At 39.2% G+C, this 23,414-nt stretch overlaps 1 protein-coding gene across 7 annotated transcripts in view; it reads left to right on the forward strand.

Moving 5' to 3' along the window:
- LOC137327434 (sodium/myo-inositol cotransporter-like) overlaps positions 1 to 23,211 on the forward strand; it is a 40,143-nt gene extending 16,932 nt beyond the window's left edge. For 3 of the 7 annotated variants that reach the window (XM_067993244.1, XM_067993245.1, XM_067993246.1), the window contains one exon: positions 916 to 5,726. In XM_067993244.1, coding sequence (XP_067849345.1) covers positions 1,255 to 3,408 — 2,154 coding nt within the window. In that variant the 5' untranslated portion in view covers positions 916 to 1,254 and the 3' untranslated portion in view covers positions 3,409 to 5,726. Of the gene's footprint in view, positions 1 to 915; positions 5,727 to 8,526; positions 17,258 to 21,372 lie in introns of those variants that run through there. The other 4 variants (XR_010964475.1, XR_010964478.1, XR_010964477.1 and 1 more) reach the window with 3 other exon arrangements.
- Positions 23,212 to 23,414: the final 203 nt, after the last annotated feature.

Here is a 23,414-nt window from a genome sequence, read left to right on the forward strand (position 1 = left end):
CATATTTTCTATAACTTGTAGTTTGTTTTCTTCTAGTGAGCAGTTCTGGAGCTCTGCTCTAGAACTATAATGGTCTATGAATCCATAGTTTTATAAGTGAGGCAAATTAGCACTCTTTAATTCTATACCTGCTTAATCAGCAACAATTTTGGTTGTTTTGTGATATCATAAAATCCACATATGTACATTATGGTGACAATTTTGTTCATGTACATGTACAGCTGGTTTTATACCTGTGGTTTATGCTTTCAGGAGCCACAACAGAATAAAACTGAATTATATTTTTTTAACTGTTTTCAGAAACTGATTTGGGCCTGCAACACTTGATGTGCATGTCACTGCACAGCCTTTAACTAAATCTAATTTATAATTCAACTTAAAATGCCAAAAACTAAGGGAAAGATTTACTTAAATCTTTTTTTAAAAATTGCAAATCAAATGTCTTGTATAAATAGATTGTGTCTGGCACCGATAGCTTACCTAAAATAAATCATTTGTCTCACAATTGTTACAGCTGCCTCTGTTATGTTCATGAGTCTGCAGTTGCATATCTTGGTTTATTTTTCATAAAGCCCCATGTCTAATGTGTATCTTTATAATTCCATTTTTCTTTCCATCCCCTGAACCCTTTGATTTATACCATTATGGGTGTTTGTCAGCACATTCTCCTTCAGATATGGTGGTGGGCTGTGAAAGAAAGCCAGGTGATGGGTATTAACTATGTGTACAGCTCACCCCTACTTTTTTTACATTTTTAAAAATTGCTTGTTTTGGTATATCATAATGTGTGTTAAAATGTTTAAATAGCAGTTATGTTTTGGTTTTCCAGCCATCTAATTTTTATTTTATTTGTGTAAGCTTAATAAAAGTGTAATTCTAATATCCTCTTTGTCTTTTGTCTTTGCTGTCTTACAGGGGTGTAACTCTATTCCTCACTAGACCTGTCAGCAACAGCTAAGAAATTCAACACCAACAAATTAAGCACTGACAGTCTTGTGGAATGCTACTAAAAAGAGCATGAGAAATAGTCAGAAGTGAAGTTAACAAGATAAATAGTAGTTGCCATCCCAGTACCTGTACAACTGGAATCCCATAATTTCGATCAGGGCAGCAAACTAAAGGACAAAATATTTTACCATTCTGTATTGTGTGTTCTTTTTCTCCCCTTTTTATTTTGTTGCTGTCAAGTAACGGGTTTGGCCATTGCCTGAATATCCTTTGTAAACTGAATTAAATCTGCTGTACTGTAATAAAATGTTTGGCTTTATGGAAACAGCTGACTTGGCTGTTGTAGGATTTTATTTTGTTCTCGTATTGTGCATTGGGTTTTTTGCGATGTGGAAGTCCAACAGAAGTACTGTGAGTGGGTACTTTCTTGCAGGACGCTCCATGACCTGGATGGCAGTAGGTGCTTCATTGTTTGTGAGCAATATTGGCAGTGAACATTTTATTGGGTTAGCAGGATCTGGAGCTGCCAGTGGGTTTGCAGTGGGAGCTTGGGAGTTCAATGCAATGTTGCTTTTACAGGTATTAGGTTGGATTTTCATCCCTGTCTATATCAGATCTGGTGTGTACACCATGCCGCAATACCTTTCCAAACGGTATGGTGGAAACAGAATAAAAATCTATTTTGCTTTGTTGTCCTTGCTATTATACGTTTTCACAAAGCTTTCCGTTGACCTGTATGCCGGTGCACTGTTCATCCGGGCATCACTGGGCTGGGACCTATACCTTTCGATCATCATTTTGATTGGGTTGACTGCAGTGTTAACTGTCACAGGAGGACTTGTAGCTGTCATCTACACAGACGTCCTGCAGGCCATTCTTATGATTGGTGGAGCTTTAACATTGATGGTTGTCAGTATGGTCAAGGTGGGAGGCTTTGAAGAACTCAAACGACGATATATGCTGGCTTCACCAAATGTTACAGCAGTCATTACTTCTTTCAACCTAAATTCTACCAACACCTGCCGCATCCACCCAAAAGAAGATTCCCTAAGGATGTTACGTGAACCAACTGATGAGGATATTCCTTGGCCTGGTTTCCTGTTGGGTCAAACACCAGCCTCAGTTTGGTATTGGTGTGCGGATCAAGTCATTGTGCAGCGCGTCTTGGCAACAAAAAACATCGCTCATGCCAAAGGAGCCACTCTGATGGCTGGTTTTCTGAAACTCTTGCCCATGTTTATCATAGTCATTCCAGGCATGATTTCCAGGGTTCTCTTCACTGATGAGGTTGTTTGCATTAATCCAGAGCACTGTATGCAAGTATGTGGCAGCAGAGCAGGTTGCTCAAATATTGCCTACCCACGACTGGTATTGGGAATCTTGCCTGTAGGCCTTCGTGGCCTAATGATGGCAGTCATGATAGCAGCTTTAATGAGTGATTTGGATTCCATATTCAACAGTGCCAGCACCATATTTACCCTTGATGTTTACAAGCATCTTCGAAAGACTGCCAGCTCTCGAGAACTTATGGTAGTAGGCCGTCTGTTTGTTGTCTTCATGGTAGCTATAAGCATTGCCTGGGTTCCTATAATCGTAGAGATGCAGGGAGGACAAATGTACCTTTACATCCAAGAGGTAGCAGATTATCTCACCCCACCAGTGGCAGCGCTGTTCCTTCTTGGTGTTTTCTGGAAACGCTGCAATGAGCAGGGGGCTTTCTGTGGAGGGTTGGTTGGATCCATTTTGGGAATTACCCGCTTGATTCTTACCTTTGTGTACCACGTGCCAGAATGTGACCAGCCTGACACCAGACCAAATTTTATCAGAAACATTCACTATATGTATGTGGCAGGAGCTTTGTTTTGGATCACTGTCATTATAGCAATAGTAGTGAGTCTGCTGACACCTGCTCCTTCCAGAGACCTGATTTGCACCACCACATTCTGGGCATTAAAAGACACAGAAATTATTGAAAGCTGCCAGAAAGAAGAATCTGATAAATTAACAGACAAAACTGTGTCAAAATGTAGTGATAGTGCTAAATGTGCAGATATTTCTGATTGTAAGCACAAAGATAATGATTCATCTCCACTGGCTGATCGAATAGAATTAGTTCTGTTAATGCCTGAAAGTGATGATCCCAAATCTGTGAACTCATCATGTATCTCTGAAGATCTGACACCGAGTGACTGTTACATAAATGGCCAAACAACCCCTGTGGACCAAATGACCAAAGAGGAACCTGAATTGAAAAGGAAGAACATGTGGTGGAGAGTTTTTGATCAGTGTTGTGGAATCAAAAGTTACAGTATGAAAAAAGCAGCAAAAGATTCTGTAGAAAGTGAAGTTGTTTGCTTACAAATGTTGCAGGAGAGTCCAAGAATTAAATTCTTACTAAATGTTGGACTTCTTGTTGTATGGTCTATTGGCATATTCATGTTTATCTATTTCTCTCTGTAGAATGATTGCAGTTATGTGACAGTGTTGTTTTCCCTTTTCCCCTGCCCTGAGGTGATATTTGTTTTTTGGTCAAATTTGAGAAAGTTAAAAAGGAGGACTAAAGTTCAGACTTTAGTATCAGCATTGGTGTCACTTTGGTTAAGTGAAGATACATTTTTACATTGTGTTCATTGAATTATCTGTTTTGTTTGTAGCTTGTAAATGGTTTTAGGTACTGTGAGACAAGTATTTGGATCCCTTGTTTGGTAATGTAACCAGGCAGTATCTGTGTTTCTTCAAAATGATGGTATATGTTTTATTAAACAGTTGTTGGCTAGGGTGAAATCAGAGGTGTATGGATCTGAATTGGTTTCAGGTGTAGCTGATGCAACATGAAGTCCCAAAACCAACATGGGACCCCACATATCTTGTAAATTATTTCTTTCTCCATAATTATATTCAGCCATTTGCTTTATATAATTTAGAGGTTAGTTACTTTTTTCTTTCTTGTCTTATATATAATCTGTTTAACAGAGCTTGTGTTGTACCAGAGTATGTGGCAGATAAGTTGTCGCTGGAAAAGGACAGTGAAGATGCAACAAACTGATAGTTGTAAGAGAATAATGTATGTTCTGTTGTACAAATGTCATTTTAGAATGATTTGTGGGGGGGGAGGGGGATGACTGTAGAGTAAATTGCTGTGCAAGGAACATTTTTTAAAAATATAATGTTACTTGCACAGCAAAAAAAATCCAAAACTTAACTCTGAATAGGATTTGCCAAAGTACTTACCCCTTCACCAGCACTTGGCATAATATGTTTTCTGAAGGTTTTGCATCAAATTATGCTTGAAAGTTGAGATGTGAAAATCTAACCACCTAATTGTGTAGCTTACAAAAGGTTGTCTGTTATTACCCAAATGTCCTCTTTAATTATCCCCCTATCTCTAACCTCTCTTTCCTCTCCTCTTTGAACATGTCTCCTCCCAGCTCTCTGCCCATTGCTCCTGAAGCTCCCTGCTTCAGTTTGGCTACTGTCCTCTGACAGCACCAAAATGGCACTTGCCAAAGTCTTGAATAACATTCTCCGTAACTTCGATCATGGTACTTTAACCCCTCTTTGATCTATCCTCCTGGATCCATCTTACGGTTGATAACTCCATCATCCTCCAGTGCCTCTTCCCCATCGTTCATTTCAGTGGGGCATTGCTTGTGTGGTTCCATTCCAACCTATCCAATTGCAGCCAGTGTATCTTCAGAATTGGCTTCTCGTCCACCTTTGAATTGTCAACTCTGGAGCTCCCATCCCAAGGATCTATCTCCTTCTTCCTTCTCTCCTTGATGTATGTTCTGCTTCTTGGCAACATCATCTGCAAGCATAGATTAGCTTCCACATGTATGTTGATGACTCCCAACTCTAACACCTCCAATTTTCTCAACCCCTTGACTACCTCAGTGCCTGTCAAACCGCTTGTTTGATAAATCCTATATGGGCCACATCTTTCTCCAGCTCAACATTGTGAAGATCAATGTCTTTAACATCCGCCATAAACTTGTTCCCATCTGTTCCCTAGCCATTTGTAATCTTTGCATAATATTTGAACCTGAACTGTGCTTTAAACCCCACATCCTATTTATCACTGAGGTTGCTTGCTTCCACCTCTGCAACATTACCTGTTTTGGCTCCCATCTCTGCTGAAATCCTTGTGTATGCTGTTGACACTTCTGGATTCAACTATTCCAATGCCCTCCTCATTAGTCTGCTATCCTCCTCCATTCATAACTCCAACTTGTCCAAAACTCTACTGTTCTGCACGAAGTCTTATTCATCCATCACTCTCAACTTGCTAACATCCAGTGAACCCTGATCTCCCACTGAATTAAATTTAAAACCCTTCTCTACGAATCATTCTATGTCCTTATACCACTCTGCAAGTTCCTCCAGCCTTATAACCCCTCCTGAAAACTTTGGTCCTCTGATTTCTGCCTTCTATTTATTTTCCCTTAATCTGCCGCACCATTGGTTTTCAGCTCCATCAGTCCTGTTCTCTGGAGCACTCTTCTGTGACATATTTGCCTCTCCACCTCCCTCTTTTTCCAGCTTGAAAAATCATCTCAAAACATATCTCTTCAGCCAAGCTTTCCACCCCATCTCCTAATCGCTCTCCTGGCTCAGCGTTCGTTCACAACACCTATCTGTGAAGTACCATGGAACGTTTACTACTTTAAAGGCACTATACAAGTTCAAGTTGTTATCAACACAATTAGTTCAGAACAAATTAAGCATAGCAATTTTTAGCTTCAGGTAGTTGATTTAATATTCCAACCTGAACTATACGATTCAGGCAAACTGATCTGATATTTGTATCAAATAAAAGACCATGATTTCTGAGTGCCAATTTTTTTGGTTTCACTTTGTTATCCCTAATGCAAGTTCCAAACTTTATTTGAATTTTTTTATATTTAATTTGACTGAAACTATAATTTTTAATTGTTGCTGGGTTGTCTCCCAACTGCCTCTCGTGTTTACAAAAAAATGCAATTTCCCACATAAAATGTGTGCTGCAGAATATCATTCTACTTATTTAGCTCTGGAGTTTGCCTGCCTGCCCACCATGTACTCCTGTTCTCTCCAAAAGGTGGGAAACATCACACACTCAAGACAGTAGTTTAGGCTAAAGTTACCAGTAGACTTTATTTGCACGATCTATAACTACACAGAAGCAAAAGGAATGCAATAGAATAATCAGCAATACAAATGCTTCTTGCGAGCTATTTAAAACTGTCTTGAATATGACAAAATGTCCACAATCTTACTAGCTTTGGCGATTGTAATGTGGGCACTTTTTCACTCCACGGAGTCCTGTCTCACTACAATGTGGAAAACAAGTAGTTAACATGAAAACTGAGAACAAAATGAATAAGAAACGCTAGCCACGCTTGGGCTTCTCCATGCTGGCTTTTGACACAAATCAAAGGAGTTTTTCACATTGGGCTCGCAAATGTGCATTTAATCTATTTTAGTGTCAGGAATGAACTGACAACTTCCGGCATTTGAAACGATCTGGTTATCCTCTAATACTTGCATGTCAAATAGCTTTGACCTAGAGAATGGCTCAGTGAATATTTCACATCTGCAAACTTCATATGCAACCAGCATTTCAAAGCCAGGAAGAAATTCCTGATGCAAATAACATGTTTTCCTCTCTTTGCTCATGCACCTCCCAATTTAATGCAATTAATGTGTGCCTCCTTTCACCCATTCTGAGGAGACATTCGCAGATAATATTTGTGTATAGATTTAACTCACTTCCTTCTCTCCTGCCCTGTCCCCCACTATGCACACAAAAAAGTACTTTCAGAAAGCAGCTCACAGCATATCACTTTAAATTCACAATGTATTGGTCTATCAAAATTTAATTTAAATATAAAGATAATGTGGTTTTGATGCTTTCATTTTTGTCATTGTTTGAATATTGAAAGTAATTCAGCTGATTTGAGTGCTATTGGAATATGTCATAAACCAATTATAGAATGCTACATATGTGAACTTTGCATAAAAAAAGTGAGCCATAGCAATGAAAACCTACATACTGCTTTGGTAATTTGTTTCGAACACATTAATGAACATATGCTAGTGAAGGGTTAAGGATGGGCTGCAATGAGGGATGGATGCTCAGTGTGGAAAATTCTGCAGTTCCTGAAGAATTTCTGCTAACAGTAATGGTAACAAGTCTTTTTTTCTAACAGACTTTTTTGGGCGGGGGAGAGGAAAGTGAAATTGAACCAACCTTGTATCATTGCCTCCATGGTGAATTCAGTGACTAATCTGACTAAATCACCTTTGTAGTGCAGTTGCAGACTAAGCAATAACTTTGCATCGCTGGAAATTAGATGCAGTAAGTTTTATGATCTAATATTGGATATTTGGCAGCCTTTCTGGCTGGCTGTGTACACATCGCACTAAAGATAAGAGTTGAAAAATAAGTTACTAATTTTTATGCTTTTAATAGAGAAATGCAAGCTGGACTGAACACCTACCTGTTCTTGGTAACTAGGTGCTGGAAGAAAAGCCGTAAAAATAAAGTGGAACAAAATCTTAGAGCCAGCAATATTAGAACCATTCTTCCAAAAATTGATGGTCGATCTCGGGTTGCTGGCAACACTGTGTGCAAGTTGAGCATGGTGCAGGCAAGAAGGTGGTAGAAATATCAGTGGGAACTGTCTTGTGGCATTGCTAAGTTCTGTATCTATGAAGGCCTGGATAAAGGAAAGAGTGGGAAAATACCTTTGTGGAAGGAATATTTCTAGGCACCAGGCATTATTGCTCAATTTGATAGTGTAGTATTAAGGTTTTCTTCTCTGTACAGCTATGTACAACATCCCCTTTTTCTCTCATAATATTGACATTTGAGATTTTACTGCTTTTCTAAAACCAAATTCATTATATATGTAAGGTCTTTGAGCCGTCAGCACTCCTGTGGCTGAGGTACAGCTATGTTTTTTTGAAAAGGTTGACTCTTGACATACTTCCCATAACTGGTAGGAATCATGCGCACTCTTATTAATGTATAGGGAGCTATCAGTTAGAGCTGTACTTCTACTGGAGCTGGCAAGTTCTGATTGGTAGATCGAATTGAGATGCTACTGCATTTAACTGGACCTCTGTCATATCCCTGTTTCATACCACACTTTTTGGTCAGTTTTGACCCTCTTGACTCCATGTTGCCAGACTCCAGTAAAATTGAGAAAACCAGTGCATGCAAAGCCAGTATGAGTAAATGTAAATGAATTGCATTGTGGGAGCACTGATAATGGTGCAATTATTATCAGTTGAAAATTCCTTGTGATTTTGGATTCTGCGGGATTGTCTGTTCAGTTTAGGTGCTACAAGGATTTATTGAGTTTGATGCTAATGTAGTTTCTAACAAGTGGGCGCTTTGAGAATGAGCTTTTAAATATTTGACCTTGGAAGATGTGATTAGTGGTTGACCAGGAAAGTTACTTTGGTGACTTCATGTGTAGTTGGGTTAGAGGTATTGCAGCACTCGGGGCTTTCAGTGAGAGGGATAAAGGTTTGACAGTTATCACTCTATTTTAGCTTGTGGGTAGTTGATTTGGAGGGGGGGGGTTGCTGAAGTTGGAGTGGCAGGATTAATCTCAAGGTCCTGCATATCATGCTTTTGCCAAAATTACTCTTTTTCTCATCCTAGTGCAGGAACACCAATAGCCTGAATCCTCTGCTTACTGTTTGGTTTTCAGGTGGGTGGGATCATACACTTTTGCATAGAAATGAGGTGGTGATGATATGTCTGATTTCCCATCAATACCGCCACAACTACACCCAGTCAAGGTTGCCAAATACAACAAAAAAAAGGCAAACATGGATTTAAAGAGCCTAGCAGCTTTATTGTCAGGCTTTATCAAAACCTTATTTCACATGATTTTGTTGATTTTTCTCATTTTTGCAGTTGCCAATTGCTTAGTATGTACCTTTTGTACCTTTTGCTGTGGAGCTGTTATCTAGCCCCCTTCTTTCCCTCTTCCCCCCCCCCCCCCCCCCCAACACATGCCGCACACATACACACGCATACACTACTATGAGGGCACAATGGATTTCCCATTGATAATTCCCCTGTATCTTTGTTTCCTCAGAGGAAGAGGGGCAATTGAGGGAGGCCAGGTTGGTTAGGCAGCACCAAAGGTGCAGGGCACACATCCCCTAGTGCCCTCATGCCTGAATATATAGATCAAGATGCTTCTACTTCCAGTTGTCCTAGGAGTATTGCTTCTGCTGGCTGCACTTCATGAAGGAAGCCACCAGCGAGTTATGCTAAATGCTACAACCTGACTACAGCTTACCTCCATCATAAGTGCAGCATTGTGTTGGTAAAGGCCACTACAGCCTGAACTATCATGCTACTAGGACATGACTCGCAGCCAATCAGCACAGATGCATAAAACAAGTCATGGATGCACTGTTTGCTAGAACAAGCAGTTTCATCCACTTCCCCCATGGATAACTTGATAGGACACTGTAATTTTATACAATCCAGGGAGTCATAGATTGCACCCTTGTTGCCATTTGTGCTCCCTTGATCAATGTCAGCATTTGTATAAAAATGAAAAGTTCCACGGCCTCTATGCAGCTTCTTTGAGGCCAGCAGCACTGCATCATGCAAGTGAAAGCTCCCTTCCCTGACAGCTGCCATGATGCATTCATTTTAGGGCATTCGAGCATGTCAGCACTTAACTCCTGAAACAGAAGTCTTAAGACGGCTGCTAGTGGATCAGGGCCATCTTCCTGCAGCAATGGTGCATGACACCTGAGTGCCATCCCAGGATCTGAGCTGAACACCAGTACAAATGAGTTCTATGTGGCCACAGAAGTACACTTCAAGTGCTTGCTTCAGTCTGGATCCTCTACAATAAAGGCTGACTAATCTTGTGCATTGTGGTTGTGATTCCAGAAACATAGTCTGCATACCCAACTTTAGTGCCACCATAATTTTAATGAAAGTCCATAGTGTATGTATGTGCCTATTGGTTCTTACCATCTTGCTTTCTTTTAGTACTGTGTGTGAAGTGTGAGCTCTAAACCTTAATCTCGTGCTCTTCTGAGTTGCTACCCGTGTGGCAGGAAAGTGTGATGTGGCTGGCTGCTGTGTTGATGGGAGCTTCTTGGGACTGAGATGACCCTTGTCTCATGGCAGCTAAGGCCTGAGATAGGTCTTTGGAAAGTTGCACCTCTTGTGCTGCTGCATCGGCAACCTGGCCCTTGCTCGTTTCTGTTACATGGCGTTTTTGGAGGTGGCTTGCAGCTGGGCATGCATATACTGCTGACCTTAGAGATAGCACCATTATTAAAGTGCCTTCCTGCCATGCTATTAATACTAGGCACAGATGTGTGGGAAAGCAGACCTAATTGACCCAGTGAGATCAGCCCTACGTGATGCTTGCCTGCAATCAGTCAGCTAGCCAGTCGAAACCAGAAGAGACAGCCCTCTCCAATCTGGCACCAAAGCCTCCGATAGCCATCTGAAGAAGGAGAGACTGCTTTTCGGGCCTCTGTCGTGGGTGCCTCCACTGCAATTATCCCTGGAGCTGTCCCACTCAATGGTGGACTGCCTGATATGGCCCCATTGTTTGGATCAATGCTTGATGCTCTACAAGCATCATTATTTTAAATGCAGGGCTTGTGAGATGCAGGTTGCCAAGCTGTTGCGAGTGGCTGGCTCTGACCAGCCAGCAACAGCTTTCCTCCTTATGTGACCAGTCTTCCTCCTTATGTGACACCAACAGCTGCCTCTGCTCGTTAATGCATTGCGTTTCACTCAGTGTACTTCACTCTTAATTATCTAACTCCCCCAGAATGGATGTCTGAGAGCTAGTGCTTGGGATGACTGGAATAGAGTGTGAGGGTGGGTGAGTGTATGCTGTGAAGGCCTGGCATTGCCAATGTTGAGTCTGTTTATGGTATGGCATCGCATCTATGGAAGTAAGAGATTAGAATGGTTTAATGAGAAGCTAACCTGCATATCACTTTTAATAAAAGGTGTGACATGTGGATTTCATGATATGGTTCACTGATAACTAATGAAGGGTACAATAGGAAGACAAGCAGAATGTCATGACTAGCCCTGTGTTGGCGCATGCCCTCCTTCCCCATTACTGGCCCCCCCCCCCCCATTTTTCCTGCTCATGATCAGCATGGTATCCTCCTCTGGGTGAGATTTCCCGTTTAGGTGCCTGCCACCTGTGGCTGATCTCATCCAAGTGTCTGGCTGCTTTCTTCAAAAAGAGAACACTGGTCAAATTAGCTTTAGCAACCATGAGCTGCAACAAAACCCAAGTGTTTGCATGCTGCCCATATGGTTATGCTGAAAGGTGACTACAGCAAGCAATTGTATCCCATGTGAAGATAGTATGATGATTGCATGTAGGATGAGTGAAAGAACATTTCCAGATGAGGTTGGGGGTGTAAAGAAAACTGTGCCACCTCCTGAGCATCAATAGTAAGCCAATGAAGCCCTTCAACATAGTGGGAGGGGAGGTCATTGTAAGTGGCAAACATGCTTCAATATAGTGCATTCTTGGAAGGTGTGGCTGACTTCTCTTGCCTTCTCTGACCTATTAAAGTTATTACATTTCTGGCACTGAGTGACACTGTGTTTTGGGGTTTGCAAATCTGGGGGATCTGTGCTGTCATCAGTCCTGTTCAGCATTTTCAGAGGAAAAAATTTCTGTATTGCATCCAAAACTAAGTTCTGATCTGTTCTGTGTACCCCTTTAAGCTGCTACAGGTCTTTGAGAACCCCCAAACAGGCAACCTCCCAATTGGAGGCTAACCAACGCCCAGAGCGTATCTGATATATACAAATGACTACAGTGGAGTCATGCTTTGAATGGGGAGATAGCCTTCTCCACCACACTTTAGGTGGTGATTGCTAGCCCAAGGAAAACCCAACATAAAACTCCTGTAGTGGCCTCACCACTGAGATGAACTAGCTCAGCAGAAATCGGTGATCATGACGTGGGACCTCCCTGTTTGTTACTGTACTAAGTCCATTTTATCTATAGAACTGTTCAAGTGAATCTAAGGCTAACCTATACACCCCTAGAGTAGACCTGGACATTTTTTTAAAAGATGCTTATGTTCACCTTGGTGAATTAAATGCAGATGTTAATCTTCGACGGGAAATTTTAAAATTATGCTTAACTTCAGATTGATAGGCTCTCTGTCCCTTAGATCCGTGGTTCCCAGTTGGTTAGTAAGGGTGGTTGCTGAGTTAGCTGTACGTTATTGAATGGCAGAGGCTGAATATCAGTGATGGTGTACTATTTTCTCCATCTACACAGGTTCTATTCCAGTATTGACATGATCCAGGTGTGTAACTTGCATGTGAGTTGTATTTATTGCTACATTGGTAATGTTGACTGTCTCTGACTGTGCTTCAGTCATCTTGTCCCTAAACTCCTTATTGGGTAAATCTGACTCAATAGTTTGAGGAAAAATGCAGTTATTTTTAGACAAATCTTCAGAGCCCTTTTGTGGTGAGTCCAGTAAGGATCCAATAAGATGTTTTTGTATGAGCATTTCATAGCCTGTTTGGCTTTGCTTGCTGAATGCACTTCAACTTGAAGCATGACTATCAGAGATGGAGCCTTGGTGAGATACGGTTTTTACCAGGAGGAGATTGAACGCATTGGTCTCAGGTAAGGCGGAGCATCTCCTCCGATTTTTATGAAACAGAATCTTATAACGAGCATGGGAACAAGTTTTCCCATGAATTCTGGCTTTTTCTTAAAAAAATCTAACCTGATTTAGAAAGTGAAAATGACCCCTAATTGTACCTGCACCAATGGCCTCCTCCTGTCAGCAGTTGCTTGCTGCCCAGCTTAAGATGTAGCAGCTGGGGGTGTATAATATAGGTTGTTTCCCACATGAATAAGTGATCCATATGGATGCCCAGTCAAAAGTGATTGTTGTAGCTGAGTGGTTGTCTGTGGGTAAAGTTTGGGTCCAGATTCATTAAATTCCTTGGTTACAGTTGTTCCTATGCTCGAAGATTTGTTTATTTTTTATTTTGGGACTCTTATACTTTTGGCTTAAGAGAAAAAGAGAGAATCCAATGGATTGTGTTGCCCTATATTGCTGGTGAACTACTGGATTCAAACCTAGGTTTCCAGACCTTCCAATTTGAGGAAAATTTTAAGGGTGGTAAAGGTGTGGGATGCAGACAAATTTGCTGGAAATTTGGGGCTACTTTAGACCCTAAGTTGCTTTGGTTTGTGACAAACCCTTCATTCTGTTTGAATCAAAATATACACTGTAACCTCGCTATAACAAACTTGTTCAAGGGACATCAAATTTGTTCGTTATAGGAAGGTGTTTGTTTAGTGAATGATTCAATGCTCAGCAGTATTTGGGTGGTGGCTTGTGGGAAATGCCAGGCAAGTGAGAGAATGAGTTACTGCCTACTTTTCATTGTATTTTAACACCTAATTTAATTTTACTGTTTAAGCCCAAAATTTCTCCCATTTGACAAGTGAGTAAAGTTAATTCTTAGAGCATCATTCTGCACATTGCTGCCAGCTAATGTTGAAAGGTCAGTTAGTGCTGCACCGCTGATCTTACAGCTGGGGTGCTGGCTTACCACTCATCGCTCCCCCATGAATCTTTGAAATCAATAAGCTTAAAGTGCTTTTAATAGCATACTAATACTTTGATTATTGGTGCTGTATTAATCATTAATGATGGCACTGGAACTGTTGATTTTATGGCAGGGGGGCTAACAATAAATAAGCAATCAACTTTATTCACTGAAAATGGAGAAATCTTTTGCTTATAAGTGCAGTTTAAAAAATGGATTAGGTGTTAAAATGTTTCAATTTTATTTGTATAAACCCAGAAAAGCAGCTTGATCTGGCACATTAATTCAGATCCTTTGTTTCTGGAATCTTCAAGATTTCATATCAATTGTACAAAGGACTTAAATTTAAGTTTAGGGGAACACGGCTCTCAATCATTACACCCAATTGCACATTATAACGAAATTTGTTACAGCGAGTTCTACAAGGTATCGGTAAACGAAGTAAACTAAACTACATCAAATGCAAGTAATTGAGCAGAAATGAGGATTAGTTGGAAGGTCTGGGTTTAAGAGATGAAAGGCAATGTACACCAGCCCACCCTCCATCCAGCTTTTCTTTTTAAAAAAAAATAAGCTTCTTAATTTGTTAAAACTTCTCATTTAATTTTATTCCAGTCAATCTCCTATGATATGCTCTAACCATTTTAGTTGTATCATTTTATTAGGGATTTTAGGGTAAAAAGCATCTGAAAATATACTTTGTAGATTTGTGTGCTTTTTGGGGTTTAAAATTAGCTACATGTCATATGTGCCAAACAAAAAAACTTTGTTCAAGCATAATCCTTTTTATCTATACGTAAATCTCTAAATTTTATAATTACAGGAGATTGCAATACTTAAATTAAGCTGGTTTGATGATGAGGCTCCAAATATTCGTGTTCTGGTTTTCATGCTACTTGATTATGTATTATCTACATAATTAAGAGTTGTTTCTGCTATAGTTGCATAAAATTATGGGTAAGAGAATATTTTGTTGTGGATGCAACTGAAGGCCTTTATTGTGAGGGAAAAGTGCTTAAAGAAGCCATATTTGTCAAAGTTCTGGAAATTACTTGCATGAACTGCCTTCTTTGGCATTCCACAACTAGTTAAACCTTCCTCTAAGTAGAAAGGTTCACTGTGAATGTGCAAGACTGCATTTTTTTTTTGTAGGTAAAATATGAACTTTTCCTTGCTGCCATTTTTAACTGACCCAATAGATACATTCATTGAAAATGAAGAATCCTATTGTTCTGAGCTACATGTATTCCATCATAGTATAAAATCAGTGTGCACACAATGTTGGTAAATGTTTTATGATTGGTGCCCTTAGAAAGCCCCTGCATCATGTTTTTACATTAAGTTAAACTACGTAGAGGCTAGATGGTTTTATATTCCTTCTAATTCTAGATTGACATACAGATGAAAGCCAAAGTCAGATCAATGTGGAATCATTTGATTTAATTCAGTATTTAGCTAATGGAAGCATTGCCTTATGTCAAAGAGAATTTGTTTACATCCTACTTATACTTTTTGAGCTATGGTTTGTGTTAGTAATTTGGCTATAAATTCAACTAGTGAATCGGTGAGCGCTTGAGGACAAAATCTGTTCAATCATCTGGCTTAACTGGTTTGGAGTGTCTTGGCAGTTAAAATTTAACTAGACCAGAGTGATACTGATTGGCTGAGCACTTTTTCTGTTCCCTTCAAAATTGTTTTAACAAATGTTCATAGTACAACGGTATCTCTTTTACTTTCAGGGGAAATATTTGTGGAGACTCTGAAGCCATACCGGGAAGTGCTTTGAAAGTCAAGCTACACATTAAAATTTTAAAACCAAAAAGCACAAACAATCACAACCCTCTGAAGCAAAACAACTGAACACAATTTCCATTATATTACATAGAATTTACAGAATGCTGGTGTTTATACTCTGCACGAGCCTCCTCCCACCCCTCTTCATCTAACCCAATCAGCATAACCTTCTATTCCTTTCTCCCTCGTGTTTACCTAGCTTCCCCTTAAATGCATAATTTCTAGCAGGGATAATAGATAGTGATTAGGACCAGGAACCCGATTTTCCCCTCCCTAACTCGGGCTACTGAAGCTAATTGTAGCAACTCGACCAGCATCCTGGCTTGAGATTAGTTACTGCAGTACAGACTGAGGGTCAACTTCGGGACCTTGCTGTTCAATGTGCAAACCCTGGCATGACTCCTGAACTTGACATTTATCATTTTGTACCTTCTTTCCCCCCTTGTGCTACAGTTACTGTTTAACTTGAATCAGTGCTTTGGATTAACATTTTCTATTCCACTTAGTATCTTGTATTAACCTCTATAAAGTTCACTCTTCTTTCCCTCCTTTCAAGAGTGAAGTGTCAGGTTCTCTCCTCATAACTCAAGCCCGCTGACACAAGGGATCAATAACAATTTGCATTCATATAGCGCCCTTAACGTAATAAAATGTCCCAAGGCGTTTCACAGGAGCATTATCAAACAAAAATTGACACCAAGCCAACGAAACACTAGGACAGGTGACCAAAAGCTTGGTCAAAGAGGTAGGTTTTAAGGAGCATCTTAAAGGAGGAGGGAGAGGTTTCGGGATGGAAATCATTCCTGAAAAATTTACATGGAACCCAGTGTTCCTGGAAAAACAAAGCCCTGTACCTTTTGGGAACTGATAGATGCTGCATCTTGCCCAGCTTTTTGTATATAATTTTTTTTAAACAAAATCTTCATGTAAAGTTTAAAGCCAGCATAGACAAGCATCAGTCCCTAGCCATTGTCCTGTGTGCTAAAATGACTTGTCTTACAATTGGATGATCATAAGCTCCGTCATTAACCCATTCGATGTCCTTATTGTGACAATTCAATTGTTTCTCCAACTGCAAGTTACTATTTTACAAATTTTGTAATTGATCCACTTTGTATAGTTAGTACTTTACAGATTGGTAAGAAACTGGTATTCTTTTACTGAACAAGCCAATATGAATAGGTGTTTAGCTGATACTTCTCCATAATTCACTGATTCTGACATCTGATTAATGAACTCTAATACATTGGACCATTTGTCTTATGGCTACCCTTTCCTGTGAAAAATTTCTGCTTTCGTATTGCGCTGCCTCTGTGGAGGTAGGTAATGTAGTTTATTTGATATAGAGGTTGTCTTGACTCTAATAGATATAGCGATACCAAGTTTAATGCGTTTTGAGTCTGTTTTTTGTAAATATTTTCTTAAAAACCAGATCTGGACTTTCATTGCTTTTTTAAGATAATTTAGCTTAATATGCTTATTCTTTACTTAGATACTATTAAATACTTGCATGTGGAAGATATAGAATGAGGTAAATGGTACCATACCAGCTGTTACTGGAATTATATTTTGTGGATTTTAATTTTTTTAATTATAAATTACTATGAATTTCAGACACAGTTAAGTGACATGTATGTTGCTCTGCAGCAGATATTGAGAATACAGTAATAAAACAAGTGTGTTAGTCAGAGCTGAAAAGAATGCCAGTTGGTTACTTATAGAATGGCAATTACAGGTACTTCCTATAGAAACTGAGCTGGTTTGATTTATCAATTGGTCACAATGTTAACAGATTTGCTTCAGTTTACAGTATGTGGGGATCAGTTCTTGCGTATATTCTACAGGTTTACATTATCCAGAGCTGATTTAGAAGCAGACTAAATGTGGTGCGTTGATGCACAAAAGGAACAACAATAACACAAGGTCAGACATTCTCCACTTTCTTTGGCAGATCCTATCAATCGTGACTTGCAGCCTGACTGGTTGGGGTGGGTGGATGCATGTGTGTGTGTTGCATATGATCTTGCCTGGGGGCGTGGGGGGTGGTCAGGGAGAGGATGAAGCTGTCTATTGCTGTTTCCATGGCAGCACAGCGAGTTTAAGTTCCAGGTTCAATCCTTGGTCTGCTTAGTTAGTTAATCTCAGCTGGAGCAGTGGTAGGGACACTATAATTGCCCTCGATGCTCCGAGTTAAGTATGGGAAAATTGCATTGGGTTCCTTCTCCTAATGCCATCCAGTAACCCCTGCTGGAAGTGCACAAATGGATGTTGAGTGAGGATAAGGTCAGATTTGGCTGTGACCTCCCTCGCTTCTGGTGAAGTAGCCTGTCAACGCTCGCTGACTAGATTGAAACATGAATAATGGCCACTTGGATGAGGTACCAGAGAGTACCTGTTACTTGTGGAACTGTACCTCAGCAAGGAATTAACCCCTTCAGGAGAGAAAATTTTGGCATGGGTGGGGGGGGGGGGGCGGAGGGAAGTTGGAAGCTGTACAATACTGTCCGTGTGCTGTCTTATTGCATTGAAGCCTGCATAAGAAAATACTTTAACAGGACTAGCTATTGATAGGTTGGTTGCCTTCTTATCCTGAATGAAAGTGCAAAATAATGAACTACTTGTAAAATTTTCAGAATGCTTGCAGAACACAGCTGGTGATATCTCTTTATACAAGGGCTATGTCAGTAAGTCTCAAAAAGAACTAAAATGAGTATTAAAAGGGAGTAAGATGCACTGGAAAAGTGGATTATTGGCAGCAGCAAGAAAGAAATGTTTTTTTTAAAAGAGTTTTGTAGAAAAATTGTGAAGGACCAAATGGAATATTTAAGGGACATAAGTTGGGTACAAATATCGGCATCAAGAAATGATGGGATGTGGAATATTTCTTTAAAATCAAGGTTGTGAACCAATTCCCGAACCAAACATGTTGAGGTCGGTAAAGCATTAAATGTCAGCAGCACACCATGAGAGAAAAATGAAGGAGTTATACACTAATCAGTATTGCATGAATAGCGGGGAAATGCTTCTGAACTTACGGGATATCTCTAAAGAGCAAAGGCGATGAGGGATAAGACGTCTAATGGTGGTGCATTGGATAAGATTTAGTAGTATTTTCAGAATGTATTTGATAAATTCTGCATTTGAAGCTTTTAAAGATGATAAATGTACATGGAATTAATGGTGTACTCGTTGTTTGGATTGAGGCTTGGATGCTGAGAAATGAATGCAGCTCTGTTGGGACGAACAATGAATTTTGGAATTCTGCAGGAAATTGTACTGAGTTTCCTGTTGTTTACACTATTCCAAAACAATATGGAGGCGGGTACTATATAATAATGGGGAAATAGATTTGGATGTAATGATTGATCATTAAAAGTATCCAGTGAATATGAAGCTGTTAACAATGAGGGTCGATAACGGGGATGCATTTTGAAGGTATTTGGTTATAAGGCAAAAAAGATTATTTTAAAACTTATTGATAAGCCATAAACTGTATGCAATATTGTATGCTTTTCAACACTTTTCAAAAGGATATTGATGTATTGGAAAGAGTTCACCAATGAGTTGCCTGGGATATATCTAGCATTTAAGTGTTCTAGAGACTCACTGAATTAAATTTCTTGTCATTGGAGGATAGATTTGAGAAGTAATATGATTCAGGTCCCTTAAAATGCTGAAAGACATGGACAAGTAGGGATTTATTGAAGACGTACTATTTGTGGGCGTACTATATGGTAAATTTCCCATTTTTATAATTTTATTTCCTTATTTGCTTGCCTAACCTCACTCCTCTGTGCATGAGGTGGATGCAAGGCTTGTTGCCTGGGCATCAATACCCCTTGTAACTGACTGAAAAGGAGGTTCCAGGGACCATCTAGGTATGATTGACCTCTCTAATTTTCACTCCCCTTCCTGGGAGGTGACATATCTTCAAGTCCCACTTCACTCAGTTTCTGATCTGAGTCTATTCCTGCTCTGTGGCAAGGAGCATTATTTTGATTGCAGAGAAGCCTCAGACAAGATCAGTAGCATGTCCTCGAACCACAGAATAGTAAATGTGTTGAACAGGTTCACATGATTCAACTGCTTTTTAAAAAGGAGTGGATGAACAGTTGGTCCAATAATGGGGTTTTAAGGTTAAAAAGATAAATGGAAACTTAAATTAATCAAACATTCCAGAATGTTATGGTTCCAGTCCTGTTAGGGCTATGGAACTGCGCAAAGTACAACTAATCAGGGTTCAGCTTCTAGTATTTGATACGCTGGGGTCATCACTGAAATTACTGTCAAATCAGGAACTGTTCACATCAGGAGATTAAATAAATTGGGGAGTTTCAATGACTGAAAATTGTATATGGCCGATTGGGAGGGACGAGCTTGAATTGCTTTTTCTTGTTATATACTTTATTACTTTGTATTTGTTTCAATTTAAGACATTAGGGGCCCAATTTTTCCATTTGTGTTCAACACAAAAAAAATGCATTAAGCAAAACCATAGACCAAACTTAGAATTTTCTTAGCAAGTACAGGGTTCTTGCATGTCACTGTGGAGAGGGTTATAAAGACCAGAATCAGTTTGGGTTTTAATTCTGGGCTTGATTGCTCAGTTTTTTTTTCTTCCTTTTTACTTGTGTACAAGAGATCTTAGTTCCATGTCTAATACAGACCTGCTTTAAACTGATCATAGTTGACAACGTGGCTCAGTTGGTAGCACGCTTGCCTCTGAATCAAAAGGTTGTGGGTTCAAGCCCCATTCCAGGACGTGAGCACATAATCTAGGCAACATTTCTGTGCATTATTGAGTGACTGCTGCATTGTCTTTCGGATGAGAGATTAAACCAAGTTGTATCCATCTATTCAGATGGATGTAAAAAAATCTCATGGCAATGTTGAGAGGAGGAGCAGGGAGTTTGCCCGGTGTCCTGGTCAACATTCTTCCCTCAACACCACCACCAAAACAGACTAACTGGTTATTCATCTCGCTTACTGTTTGTGGGATCTTGCTATGCTGCTGCCTACCTAACAACAGTGACTCCGTGCAAAGTAATTCATTGAATTGAGAATTGCCTTGGGACATCTGAGGACATTATGTCACTATATAAATGCAAGATCTTTTTGTAACTGTTCAGCTTTTTAGCTGCAATCTATGCCTTCTTCCTGCTTCCTCCACCAAAAAGGTGTGCATTTGGCAATTGAGAAGTGGAAGTTAAGCCTGCTTAATTGGATGTGCGTTCTGTAGATATTTCTTCCTTTTGCCAATACTTGTTCATGTCAACTTTCTTTGTATAATGCTCTGGGCACCAAAGGGAAATGGAAGATTTGTACATGTGCAGAGTTATATGATTTAGTGTGTGTACAAGAGGAAAAGTTGGGCCCTTAAAATAGTGGAACTTAATAATTGGAACTTGGAGTGTTAATTCAAGATGATTACTGTAAAAAGTGTTTTAATGAAAAATGTTATTTCTGTTGGTAATGGAGTGTTCTAAAAAATCTTTTTCTCTTTTAGGAAAAGAGTATGTTGTGTAAGCTCAATTTCATGTGTACTGTAAGCAATTAATGATTATGGAGAAGTGTATGTGGAGTTTATCATGTATCAGTTAATGTCATGTTTTATTACACAATGTTTTTTCTGTATCCTACTATTGTGTGAAGGCATTCCATTTTTTTTTAGTTCAGTTTCAAACTGTTCAATGCTATTGAGATAACTTTCATATATGAGGCTATATCGTTGAAAGCTATTCCCAGTTGCCTTATGTGTACTTGAACCAAGGTTCCCTCTCAGTTGTGCTCAAATGTTGTCAGTTGTGCTCACACATTGATTCTTGATTGAAATTTTTCTTTTTATGAAAATGTTTATTGCTTGACTCAATAATGTGAAGTATGAAATTATGTTTATGGTGTGTACTACTGTTAGCAAAAGCTATAAACCCACTTCTGTGCTCTTCGTATTTTATAGAATAGAGAGTAAGCACAGAAAAATGCATAATGTGTTAAGTGATTTTTCATTCTCTTGACCTTTTGTGTCTTTTAAATTTCAGAATCTTTTGTCAAGATCCATCTTTTAAAAAGAGGATGTGTACACAGTCTGAAGGTTCCCATTTGAAGCAACTGGCATCCAGGAAATGAATGGAATAAAGTGAATATAATTTTTTAAATACAATTTGAAAAGCCCATCAAAGGTAGTTTATCCTCCTTGCCCTGGCCTAGTGACAATGAAATTCTTACTTGATACCTTATTCAAAATTATGTCCAAATATATCAACTTGGTGTTTAGCAGAAGGTGTGTTGAGTTCTGCTCTGCCTAATTATTTTTCTACACAGGTGGTACTATGCAGGTACCTGTGTTATTACAGCCAGCTAGGTTGACCCATAGATGACTGTAATAGCCATTATAACATTTTACCGACAAACTGGCCACCTGCATACTCCATTTAATGGCCCACTTCACTCGGCCATTTTGTATTGACTCTTACTATACTTCATCTTTTTATATTAGTCAGAGAGAGCTGAGTGGAACCCAAATGTTGGAGTGCAGTTGGGGATTCAAACTCCTGCTGCCAGAAAAAAAGTTGTTATATTTAGACATAATTTTGGACACGCTAAATGGTTTTATAACAGTAGAAATATTTGAAATTGATATGCCTCATACATCGCCAAAGTTTAGAGGGAACAGGACTATTCAGAGCACAGCATTTAAAAAAAACACACAAGTAATTCAAACACCTGCATGGTGCCTTATGAGGTGACTCCTTGCCAGTATGGGATTTTGTGGTGATGGATAAGGCAGAGCAATTTCAAAGCTGCAGAAGCAGTACAAGCATTTCTACATTTCTAAAACTATCTAGTGTCTTCAAAATTATACCTATACATGTCAAGTTAGTGACTGGCAGCAGAAGTGTCATGTTTTGCTCTGCTGAATTTTTTTTTCTATACGTACCGTACAGGTACCCACCCATTTATTACCACCAATCGGACCACTTTCTTAGTTGACCATAGTAGATTTGGTTGCATTGTTGAACAGTTCCGAGGGAGAATGCTGTAGCGATGCAATCTAATCCCTTAATTAGAGTTGTTGACTCAAAAGTATGAACATTTACAAATCAGTCCCCTGTTCAAAATATTCCACAAACATGTGTATTGACCATTTACGCAGTTTTGACAACTTGATCCAATTGCAAAAGACCTTTTTGAGTTGCTTCTGACTGTAGTATCCAATCTGATTGATTGACAAAGGTGTCATTTTAAAAAAAAACATAACAGGCTTTAGCTGGGTAGCAAAAATTTTCTATCCTGTGTTGTAGTTTAAACTGCAGAAGGGAAGCTGATTAAAATTTACATTTTTCCCCATTTTGGATGGAGATATTTGATAAAATCTTCAGTTCCTTGGCTGATTGACTTAAAAGATTGGCTTAATAGGGAAATCTGGTATGGAGAGCAAAACGCACAAGGATATGACATTATAGGTACATGCAATATGTCTTAATTTATGATAAAAGTTGTGGGCTGCAGCAACAATATGCCCAAGGATTTGAATTAAAGGAAATAACTTTTGACTTCACGTGCGTGTGTGTATATATGTAAAATTTTCCTGAGTAATTGCTTCACACATGATCAAGAATGGGAGCCTCCAGAGAAAGTACATCCAGTCCTTTATTTTTTACTAAAGGTATGATTCGTGAAATTGCACATACAACATGTGGATGGAACACCATTCAGGAAAAATTTTCATACTCGTGCTGTTTACTTAATGTAGAAATGTGAATTTGAAGCATATTGTAAACATTTTTAAGATGCTGATATTGCGACCTATTTTTCTTCGTTTCAATGGTATTCTTAAAAAAAACTGAAAACTAATAAAATTCAAATTAGTCATTCAAGTATTTAATTGTCTAATTTTTTCCAATCTCCTAGGTTTCTAAAACCTACGGAAATGCCTGGTAATAATATGGAAGTGTACAATAGTTAATATAATTTCAACAATTTCTGGCCTATCTGTAAATGCTAGCTGTTATGTACTTGTGCATATTTCTAGAAGTTCTGCAAATCTTGCTGGATGTGAAAGTTTCTCAATGATTTGAGC

Source organism: Heptranchias perlo, chromosome 11, assembly GCF_035084215.1.
Source record: "Heptranchias perlo isolate sHepPer1 chromosome 11, sHepPer1.hap1, whole genome shotgun sequence".
NCBI lineage: Eukaryota > Metazoa > Chordata > Chondrichthyes > Hexanchiformes > Hexanchidae > Heptranchias > Heptranchias perlo.